Raw genomic sequence first — 12,120 nt, forward strand, 5'->3', positions numbered from 1 at the left:
AGGTACATTCATTCTGTATTTATAAATAAAAATGTTTCCTTTTCATTTTCATGGCTGTCATAATTTGGTAAAGAATATATGAAAAATTAATGACCTTCTTCTATGAAAATTATGATCCACGGAAATGCCTGTTATGAAATTTTAAAGCCGTGGCATGTGAACCTTTCTCCAGGTAACAAAAGGGCTCTAAAGACAATTATTTTACCGAATTATGACCTCTTTCATGTCACTGGCACTCATTCCTTTCACAGCTCCATAAATTTCAAAATGTTCCTGTAATGTAATCTCCGGCCACAGTGGGTTTATCTGAGGACAGTAGCCCATACACTGTACGGAATCATCATCTCCAGCTGGGTCTGAAGAATAGTCTCTTAGAAATACCTGCAGAAATATAAACCAAGTGTAATGACTATTTTTGCTTAACTTACATGGTAAAGGAAGTGGCAAGTGGGTTAATTCAAACTCCTTCCAAACTCCTGACTTCCTAAAGTCAGGGTCACAGCAGGTCAGATTCTCACCCTTTTCTGATGAAGAAGCGACACACATGGCTGCGTCAGAGATGAGTGACATGGCTAGGAAAGGTGGCCGGGGATGCAGGGTTGGGTGGGAAGGCAAGGCCCGTTTTAACCAGGAGGATCAGGGGGCCCCACGGAAAGGCGTTTTCTGAGCCAAGGGAACATGTGAATTTGCTCATCTGGTTTTCTGTGGGGTAAGGAATAGCCAACATAAGGAAAACCTAAGGTAAAAGAAGAGTGAAGTGTGCCCGGCATTTTCCAGCAAAGAATGAGCCAGCGTGGCTGGTGTGATCGAAGGCTAGCTGACAGCAAGGTCAAGGTTAGCTCCTCTATTTCCTGAAGTTAATACAACGGGCTTCTATTAAGTCAGTGGACAAATCACCCATGCTTGTAATCAGCATAAAAGCAGAAATACTGTACATGTGTGTGTTCTGCATGTGTGCATGCAAATTTGACTATGTACATTATTCTCACAGATAACCAAAAAGATCATAATTTGATTAAGCTATCCTAAAAAGTTAATATTAAAAACATGAAATCTGAGCATAAAAATCCCATTTGTCACTAAGAAATTTATTTTAATTAAAAATATAAATCATATTCAATATATCCCACACCATTATACCATACCTGGCCTGAAGTTGGTTCTATATCACCAACCACAATATTAATAATCGTACTTTTGCCTGCACCATTTGGACCCAATAGTCCCAAGATCTCTCCTAAAGGAATTAAAAGAAAAATTGTCATATGTAAATCAAACTAAAGAATGAAAATTACTCTTCCAGAAAAGTTATTCAAGAAAAAATAATTAAATACCAGCCTTTTTTCACACAGAAGGAGACATATTTATTTGCCACTTTCTTTATTTTTCTTGTAGGAAGAAAATCTTTCTTGTCTTCATATTCTTTATGCAAATTGTTGACCATAATGGCTGGCTTCTAATAAGGGAAATAGGATTTGAAAAAGAGTTATAACTCAGATATCCATCATTCAATGACAGGCCGTACACAGCTCATGGCCGTGTCGTAAGAACTATATTTGCTAATAAGGGGCACTGCCTAGATAACTATCCATCTATGACGGGAATAATGGCTTGTTCAAAAGAAAGTGGACAAACATATTTTTTCAAAGACAAACTTCCTGGCAATCGATTCATATAAGGGGACAATTTTCGAGGCTAACCCTGTGCAGAGGGGCTGCTCACTGCTCACCGCACGCGGCTCAGCACGAGAGACTGAGTTACCTCCTCGTGGCGCTGGCAGCTCAGCAATTCTTTGACCTTCACCCTTTCAGCTCTGACATCTTCATCTTCATCCTCATTGTTTGGTGGTTCTGGAAACTTCTTACTTTTGGACTTTGTTGTAAGGGTCCTGAAAGTATAAATAGATTTTCAAATAATTAAAATGGTAAGAAATTGAAGCACTACATAGAGAAAAGACTGAAAAAAATATAGCAACATGAGATCTGTTGTCGGAGATCAGTTATCTCTTAAAGGTAGAAATTACAGAGCTATTTTTCACTCACTGACATCATTTGGATGATATTATCTAAATTCATTCATTTATTCAACAATTATTTATAACCAGTATGTGTCAAGCACTAGTTCACAGAAAGATAAAAAAGATTTAAAAAAACCCAACACAGACCCTGCTCTCAAAGAATTTACGTCTTGGGTGTACATGAGATGACCCAGGCAGCGTGGACAGAGAGGCTGAAGTCAGCATCCGCAGCAACACCATAAAGGTGGGCAGAGGAAAGAGCGCTTCCAAAGGAAATTCTGAAGTACTATTAAGAGAGGTAAAGAGGCAAATAGAAGTTGACATTATGGGAAAAAAAAAAGAAAGAAAGAGGAGAAAAGTTTAAGGGAAGAAGTCAGTCACATTTAAGGCTGTAGATCAGTTAAAGAGGGTGAGCCTACTTTACCAGACAGAGAGGAGCCGTTAGTTTACCTTACCACAAACAGGAGCAGCCAAGAGGTGAGGGCAGGAGCCAGATGGCAGGAGTTAGGGAGTGAATGGGACATGAGAAAGGAGGTGACAAACCGGAGGTGGAAGCTTTCTGGCTATAAAAGGAAAGAGACTGTCTTTTCTCCATTGTATATTCTTGCCTCCTTTATCAAAGATAAGGTGACCATATGTATGTGGGTTTATCTCTGGGCTTTCTATCCTGTTCCATTGATCTATATTTCTGTTTTTGTGCCAGTACCATACTGTCTTGATTACTGTAGCTTTGTAGTATAGTCTGAAGTCTGGGAGACTGACTCCTCCAGCTCTGTTTTTCTTTCTCAAGATTGCTTTGGCTATTCGGGGTCTTTTGTGTGTCCATACAAATTGTGAAATTTTTTGTTCTAGCTCTGTGAAAGATGCCAGTGGTAGTTTGATAGGGATTGCACTGAATCTGTAGATTGCTTTGGGTAGTATAGTCATTTTCACAATGTTGATTCTTCCAATCCAAGAACATGGTATATCTCTCCATCTGTCTGTATCATCTTTAATTTCTTTCATCAGTGTCTTATAATTTTCTGCATACAGGTCTTTTGTCTCCTTAGGCAGGTTTATTCCTAGGTACTTTATTCTTTTTTTTTTTTTTTTTGTGGTACGCGGGCCTCTCACTGTTGTGGCCTCTCCCGTTGCGGAGCACAGGCTCCGGACACGCAGGCTCAGCGGCCATGGCTCACAGGCCCAGCCGCTCTGCAGCATGTGGGATCTTCCCAGACCGGGGCACGAACCCGTGTCCCCTGCATCGGCAGGCGGACTCTCAACCACTGCGCCACCAGGGAAGCCCTAGATACTTTATTCTTTTTGTTGCAGTGGTAAACGGGAGTGTTTTCTTAATTTCATTTTCAGATTTTTCATCATTAGTGTATAGGAATGCAAGAGACTTCTGTGCATTAATTTTGTATCCTGCTACTTTACCAAATTCATTGATTAGCTCTAGTAGTTTTCTGGTAGTGTCTTTAGGATTCTCTATGTATAGTATCATGTCATCTGCAAAGAGTGACAGCTTAACTTCTTCTTTTCTGATTTGGATTCCTTTTATTTCTTTTTCTTCTCTGATTGCTGTGGCTAAAACTTCCAAAACTACGTTGAATAATAGTGGTGAAAGTGGGCAGCCTTGTCTGGTTCCTGATCTTAGTGGAAACGGTTTCAGTTTTTCACCATTGAGGACAATGTTGGCTGTGGGTTTGTCATATATGGCCTTTATCATGTTGAGGTAAGTTCCCTCTATGCCTACTTTCTGGAGGGTTTTTTTTATCATAAATGGGTGTTGAATTTTGTCAAAAGCTTTCTCTGTATCTATTGAGATGATCATATGGTTTTTCTCCTTCAATTTGTTAATACGGTGTATCACATTGATTGATTTGCATATATTGAAAATCCTTGCATTCCTGGGATAAACCCCACTTGATCATGGTGTATGATCCTTTTAATGTGCTGTCAGATTCTGTTTGCTAGTATTTTGCTGAGGATTTTGCCTCTATGTTCATCAGTGATATTGGCCTGTAGTTTTCTTTTTTTGTGACATCTTTGTCTGGTTTTGGTATCAGGGTGATGGTGGCCTCGTAGAACGAGTTTGGGAGTGTTCTGCCCATATACAATGGAGAAAAGACAGCCTCTTCAATAAGTGGTGCTGGGAAAACTGGACAGCTACATGTAAAAGAATGAAATTAGAACACTCCCTAACATCATACACAAAAATAAACTCAAAATGGATTAAAGACCTAAATGTAAGGCCAGACACTATCAAAGTCTTAGAGGAAAATATAGGCAGAACACTCCATGACATAAATCACAGCAAGATCCTTTTTGACCCACCTCCTAGAGAAAGGGAAATAAAAACAGAAATAAACAAATGGGACCTAATGAAACTTCAAAGCATTTGCACAGCAAAGGAAACCATAAACAAGACGAAAAGACAGCCCTCAGAATGGGAGAAATTATTTGCATGAAGCAACTGACAAACGATTAATCTCCAAAATTTACAAGCAGCTCATGCAGCTCAATATCAAAAAAACAAACAACCCAATCCAAAAATGGGCAGAAGACCTAAACAGACATTTCTCCAAAAAAGATATACAGATTGCCAACAAACACATAAAAGAATGCTGAACATCATTAATCATCAGAGAAATGTGCAAATCAAAACTACAATGCGATATCATCTCACACCGGTCAGAATGGCCATCATCAAAAAATCTGCAAACAACAAATGCTGGAGAGAGTGTGGAGAAAAGGGAACTCTCATACACTGTTGGTGGGAATGTAAATTGATACAGCCACTATGGAGAACAGTATGGAGGTTCCTTAAAAAACTAAAAATAGAACTACCATATGACCCAGCAATCCCACTACTGGGCATATATCCTGAGAAAACCATAATTCAAAGGGAGTCATGTACCACAATGTTCATTGCAGCTCTATTTACAATAGCCAGGACATGGAAGCAACATAAGTGTCCATCGACAGATGAATGGATAAAGAAGATGTGGCATGTATATACAATGGAATATTACTCAGCCATAAAAAGAAACGAAATTGAGTTATTTGTAGAGAGGTGGATGGATCTAGAGTCTGTCATACAGAGTGAAGTAAGTCAGAAAGAGAAAAACAAATACCGTATGCTAACACATATATATGGAATCTAAGAAAGAAAGAAAAGAAATGTCATGAAGAACCTAGGGGCAGGACAGGAATAATGACGCAGACCTACTAGAGAATGGACTTGAGGACACAGGGAGGGGGAAGGGTAAGCTGGGACGAAGTGAGAGAGTGGCACAGACATATACACACTACCAAATGTAAAACAGATAGCTAGTGGGAAGCAGTCACATAGCACAGGGAGATCAGCTCAGTGCTTTGTGACCAGTTAGAAGGGTGGGATAGGGAGGGTGGGAGGGAGGGAGATACAAGAGGGAAGAGATATGGGGATATATGTATATGTATAACTGATTCACGCTGTTATACAGCAGAAACTAACACACCACTGTAAAGCAATTATACTCCAATAAAAACGCTAAAAAAATAAAAAATATACATATGATCAAAAAGAAAAAAGGAAAGAGGGGATAAGAGCTAGAGAGGGACTCAGGTTTCAATGCGATTGATGAGTACTTTGTTTTATATGGGAGGAAGGCGACCCCCTCCCAAAGGGAAATATACCCTAATAAGATCCAAAAGGGAAAGACACAGAAAGAGAGAGCTGACTGAGCAACATCCTTAAGCAGACAGAACACAGGAAGACTTGGATAACAAGGGGGACACCTTCCTCTGGGGCTGGGAAAAAGCAAAAGTGACGAAAGATGTGGACAAGTGTGTACACATTTTATAATTTATAATCCGGTGCTTCTGTTTCCTGAGACAGATGGCACGATCACCCACTGAGAAGTAAGAAGTGAGGTGAGCTGAGGCGACTCTGAGAATCTGAGGGATACAAAGAAGGCCTGCGAGAACTATGGAAAAGAAAAACATAGGAGGGGACTTCCCTGGTGGCGCAGTGGTTAAGAATCCGCCTGCCAATGCAGGGAACATGGGTTCGAGCCTTGGTCCGGGAAGATCCCACATGCCGCGGAGCAACTAAGCCCGTGTGCCACAATTACTGAGCCTGTGCTCTAGAGCCCGCGAGTCACAACTACTGCAGCCCGTGTGCCTAGAGCCCATGCTCCGCAACAAAGAGAAGCCACCACAATAAGAAGCCCGCGCACCACAACAAAGAGTAGCCCCTGCTCGCCACACTAGGGAAAACCCACACACAGCAACGAAGACCCAACTCAGCCAAAAAATAAATAAGTAAATAAAAAAAGAAAAAGAAAAAGATAGGAAGCTGCTGAGTAGGTAAAGGCATAGGGCTGCCAAACAGCGTTAAAACAGAGCTGAGTTTCTACGGGATGAGTATGTAGCATCATCAATGGCTCTGATGCAAACAGAGGGTGAAGGGGAACAGAGACAAAAGTCACTGGCTTGGAGAAAATCAGAAACTGAGGGGTCACGATGTTGGAAGGGTTACCTGTGTGGATGCTGAAATCTCCCCCAAAACGAGAGCAGGAATAAAGGCAAAGACACAGAAGGAGAGCCAGACACTCTGCCTCAATGGATGAGGGGCGGGTCCAGTGGCTAGTGAATAACCACTATACGTTTTCCAATACTTTCCAGTTTTCTCCAGAATGTGAATATTCAGCAAATAAACAAATACGTGAGAAATATAAAAAAGGAATTCAGAACCAATTTGGTGCCAATGGCCATATTTCAAGAAATAACTCTTCTACAAATTTAAAACATCCTTTGAAAAAAAATGCACAGACTTGGAGAAAATATTTTAAAATATATCTGATAAGAGATTGTAACCAGAATATATTAAAAAAAACTCAAAATTCAATAATATAAAGACAACCCAATTTTTTAAATGGGCAAAGGATTCAGATTGACATGTCTCCGAAGTAGATACAAAAATGAACAATAAGCACATGAAAAGACACTCCACATCATGAATCATCAGGGAAGTGCAAATAAAAACCATAATGAGACACTAATGTGCACCCACGAGAACAGCTAACATCAAAACGACAATAACACGTATGGGCAACAACGTGAAGAAAACAGAACCCTCATCCGTTCCTAGGAGTAAAATGGTGCAGTCACTGTGGAAAACAGTCTGGCAGTTCTTGAAGAGGTTAAACATAAAGCTACCACAATGACCCATCAACTCCACTCCTAGGTATCCTCCCCAGAGAAATGAAAAGATACGTCCACACAAATACTTGCACCCAAATGTGCATCGTAGCATGACTCACGGTAGCCAAAAAGTGGCAACAGCTCAAATGCCAACCAACCGATGAATAGATCAAGTGTGGTATATCCTTACAATGTAATATTACTCAGCAAAAACAAACAAAAAGGTAATGAGGTACTGCCACATGCTACAACGTGGATGAACTTCCAGAACGTTATGCCCAAGTAAAAGAAGCCAGACAAGAAAAGACCCCACCTTGCATAATTCCATTTAAAGGAATGTGTAAGGTACGCAGATCTATGGAGACAGAAGGTAGGTCAGTGGTTACACAGGGCTGGGGGCCAGCTGAGCGGGGGAAGGACGTGCCCAGCAGACACAAGGTTTCTTTTTGGGGGTGATGGAAACGACCTGCAATCAGATTATGGTGATGGCTGCACAACTCTGTCAATACAGTAAAAAAGAAAAATTAGAATTTTAAAAAATTAAACCTGAAATTTAAAAAACTGACCTGAAAAAGGGATCCTTCCTTAATGATCTGCCTCCATATTTTTTCTCGTAGTACTGTAAGAGGAAAATCCACAGCACACACTGCAGGTAAGGCTAAAAGGAAAACAGGTTACAGCTCGTGACTGAATTATTTTGGGTTTTTTTTTTTCCCCGTGTACCAACAGAACCAAAACCACATACATCAGGTTCCTTTCCATCACTGAAAAACCTCATCACAATTTTTTTTTGCATGTCATACAATGAGTTAAGAATAAATGTTAATGGATGGACATACATACACTACCAAACGTAAACTAGATAGCTAGTGGGAAGCAGCCGCATGGCACAGGGAGATCAGCTCGGTGCTTTGTGACCACCTAGAGGGGTGGGATAGGGAGGGAGGGAGGGAGATGCAAGAGGGAGGAGGAGATATGGGGATATACGTGTACATATAGCTGATTCATTCTGTTATACAGCAGACACTAACTTGACACTGTAAAGCAATTATACTCCAATAAAGATGTTAAAAAAAAAAGAATAAATGTTAATACAAACCAAGGTTGATTTTTAGTAAAATGACCCTTCACATACTTTTCTACCTCTGTAAAGTTCATCTGTTGTCAGCTTCATAAATTATAATTTTAAACAAGCTTTGTTTTTGCTTCTATGGAAGCCAGAATTATCATTAAATAGAATTAACGACGTGAAAAAAACAAGTACATTAAAGTGGATGTATTCAGTAAGTGAAATGCATATTAGCTAGCATTAACTAACACACTTGACTTCTTATGCACCTTCATTTTTATGCAATGGAATAAAAACTAAAAAGAGAGTTAAAACCATATGACCAAACCACTCATAAGGTAACATGCTAACACAGCTATTTCTTACCGATATAACAGCCACCAAAAGACGATCCCATGGGTTGTAGGTGTCCTCTTTTTTTTGCATATTCTTCCAAGAAATCTAAGACAAAACGTTTTGAAAATTTATATGTGGTTGTGATACTGTGATATAATGAAATGTGGTGTTTGACCACAGTTCCTGGCACAGAACTTCTAAAACCCTTGGAATTTCCTGAGTGACAGAGGGGACAGGAGTGTCTCTCATTGTATAAAACAAGCCCCTCTCAACCTCAGCTGAGTCTATGCTAATGAGGGGACTCTCAGAGGAGGATGGAGGCTGACTGACAGAGGACCAGCCAGACTAGAGGGCTGGAACTTCCGGCCCCAGGTGCCACCACCAGGGAGGGGAGAAGAGCGTGGAGACTGATTAGTTCATCCTGCCCAGGTCATGGGACCTCCACAAAGCCTCTAACATGCTGGGAGGACGACTCTCTCCAAACTGCACAGGGACAGGAGCTCTGCCCTTGGGACCTTTCTGGGCCCTGCCAGCCAATTCTAGAGCAAAGTACTGACCCCCTGCAAGGGGTCCAAGTCAGACAGAACGTGGGTGGCCTGGGGACCCACGACCCGTGACTGGAATCTGAAGCGGGGGGCTGCCTGCAGGACTGAGCCCTGAACCCGTGGGGTCTGCGCTAACTCTGGTCAGTGTCAGAACTGCTGAATGTCAGGGAAAACCCACACGTTTGGTGTCAGAAGCGCTGTGCGCAGAGGAACCAATTTTCTTTTAGCTGCGACGTGTAGAAACGTTCAATTAAAACGAAAAACATGTATTTAACAGCAAACACGTCTTCTTTATAAATTAGCTACCTGTTAATATTTATAGCCATGTTTTGTAGTTAGATTAAAATCTTCCTCACCCCAAAATATGCCTATCAGAGCAGGTATAAATTATAAACTTAAGCCAAAAAAAGGGAAGGGAGAGAGGTAAGGAGGTGTGTCAGTAGAATTAATCAGCAATCGTCCTAAATTAATTCATCACTTAATTTTTTTTCTAACCACAGAAATTGTTTTCAATTAACCAGGCTTAATAAAATTAATTTGTTCCTCTATTTTTTTCTTGAAAAAAAATCGCTCCTCATCCCTGTACAGTACAGTACACTTGAAAAACTCCCCCCAAACTCCCCAGTCCAACACATATGGACTGCAGTCAGATAATACTTCTAATTTATGTACATTGTTTTGGGCATGAAAGACCATGTAATGAACACAGTCCTTCTCCTTTGAGAATCTGCAGTTTAGAAACATGCTTGAAACGATTCCACAGTAATTTTACATTTACTGCTACATTAATAATATTTAAATCAAGTACTAGCAGTCAACATTTTTTTTTTTTACTACTTCAGTACAAGAGCTAAGATCCCAAAGATTAGGCAGTAATTATTTACCCTTTTTAAAAAATACTAGAACACCTAACAGACCTACCTTTATGAAACAAATCAGGCAACCTAGGAGCGGATAGATTGGAACGGCTATGCACAAAGCATAATGAAGAATAACTGCAACTGTATATCCCATAAAATAAGTTATTTCGGTGACTGCAATGCAAACCAATGCTGTCTAAAGAAAAAAATGAGAAAACAAGTGAAAAGATGTTTAGCAATTTCAAACAAACTTACTGGGTGCCTCAGCATTAACTATGTCTTTAATCTTCTAATAAAACCTGGAACCCCAGCAGATACTTAGCCAGAAAGTGTCAGAGCGCTAATACCAGTTTTTTGTAGCTGGCATCCTTGTCATGCTAGCTGTTAAATGCAACAAAATATCATCCCTTCATGGAGTGGACGGGGCTGAAGATGAATATACACACTGACAGACGCTGCTAGCTAGCTAAGCTCTGCACTTAGAAAAGACACAGTAATCCTTTCAGTACAACCGTGAAAAGAGTTCATGACTTTCAAATAACGCGCTAGGAAAAGCTGAGACAAAATAATATAAAATGTGACTTACCACAGAATAGATAAATGACCAAAATTCTTTGGTATTTACAATGTTTTTAAAAGTGAAAGAAGTAATATAGGTAAACAGAATAACTGATGGAACATAACCAATAAGGCAAAAAACCTGGAAGACAGAAATGGGTATTTTTATTTAAAAATATGAGTAGCTAACCGTACATATGATGTAAAATACCAGTCACACTAAATCGTTAGGGAATAATTACTCTTCAAGTTTTATTGCTCAGCAAATTGCTCCAAAAAAACGGAAACTGTAGTTCCTTGAGGAGTTTCTCCTAAATCAATAAAGCTCATGTTTTTAACTGCTAACACAATCTTGAATAAGCCATTTAAACTAAATACTATTTGTAGCTCTTTTTTTATGCCAAGTAAAATACTGTCTCTTACCATGTTATTATGAAAAGCAAGCATAGCTGGTTACGGCTGTATCATCTCCATCAACTATTAGCTTCCTTTTACTGTACAGCATTTAATGCACTTTGTAAATTTTTAAGAAAGACGTTTATTAAGTTATAAGGTGGAAATTAATCTGTAAGGTCAGGATGGCCTCTGGCAAAGCTCCTAAGCGGACTTTCAGCAACCCCAACCTACCAAGCTCTGTTTTCGCTTTTTTCTAATATAATTCATAGGAAAGGATCTAGTGTCAGTCATTGACATACGAATATGAATATGAATACAAATCACACTCTTCCTTAGTATTTGAAGCCATACTTTAAATTATGGAATAAAAGAGCTTCTTCTCTGTGAAATTATTTTTGGGCACAGAGACAAGAAGACGTTTAAAGGAAGGACTGTTTAAGTATTCCTGATTACATACAAGTAGGCAGTGTACATGAAAGACCACCTCAGTTTCAAGGAATTAGTTCATAATGGTAAAGTTATTGTTTTTAAAAACCACTCAGGGCAATATAAACTGCATTGATGATAGGTATCGTACACAAGAATTAAACAGATGTCGGTTCTGTTTTCTGGAACGTCACCATTACTCAATCAGACAATTATCACATTTATAAAGATCTAGCTTTTTAAAATAACATTTTATTTATAAATAGCACGAATACAACTGATGTTAACTTACCACAGAAAGGAACTTGACAGCATAAAAATATAATCCATGATGAAATGAAAATAAACTGCCTAACATCAAAGTAAGAACCACAGTGAATAAGGGGACGTCAACAAGAGCCTGTCCAATCCAGTATGCAGAAGGCAGAAGACCCGAAAGTTTAAGTTGAGTGTAAGCTTTGATCTAAAAAAAGAAAAAGGCAAAAACTGATTGTCATTTTAAACATCTTGCAAACGAAAAACTCTAGCAAATGATCGTAGAACTTTTAATTTTACATCAACAAAAAAGGTCACATTCTGTCTACAGGTAATAAAAGCCCTCCTACAGCTAAATAGAAATTCTATCTAGCCTGTAATCTGGCTCATTGTTTCTGAGGTGTAAACATTTCAACAAACTTTTTCAGCATCAGGATACAGCAGTGCTGCTAAGAAACACAAAACTAAAATAAAGTAAAAGGTGTCATG

General features: G+C 39.4%; 1 protein-coding gene across 2 annotated transcripts in view; it reads right to left on the minus strand.

Annotated features, from left to right (window-relative positions):
• ABCA5 (ATP binding cassette subfamily A member 5) overlaps positions 1–12,120 on the minus strand; it is a 51,402-nt gene that overhangs the window by 5,646 nt on the left and 33,636 nt on the right. For both annotated transcript variants that reach the window (XM_059998404.1, XM_059998403.1), the window contains 9 exons: positions 11,669–11,839; positions 10,583–10,696; positions 10,058–10,192; positions 8,622–8,696; positions 7,753–7,844; positions 1,762–1,888; positions 1,339–1,456; positions 1,146–1,237; positions 206–381 (listed from right to left, as the gene is read on the minus strand). In XM_059998404.1, coding sequence (XP_059854387.1) covers positions 206–381; positions 1,146–1,237; positions 1,339–1,456; positions 1,762–1,888; positions 7,753–7,844; positions 8,622–8,696; positions 10,058–10,192; positions 10,583–10,696; positions 11,669–11,839 — 1,100 coding nt within the window. The remainder of the gene's footprint in view (positions 1–205; positions 382–1,145; positions 1,238–1,338; positions 1,457–1,761; positions 1,889–7,752; positions 7,845–8,621; positions 8,697–10,057; positions 10,193–10,582; positions 10,697–11,668; positions 11,840–12,120) is intronic.

The sequence above is a fragment of the Delphinus delphis genome, chromosome 19 (genome assembly GCF_949987515.2).
Source record: "Delphinus delphis chromosome 19, mDelDel1.2, whole genome shotgun sequence".
Taxonomy (NCBI): Eukaryota; Metazoa; Chordata; class Mammalia; order Artiodactyla; family Delphinidae; genus Delphinus; species Delphinus delphis.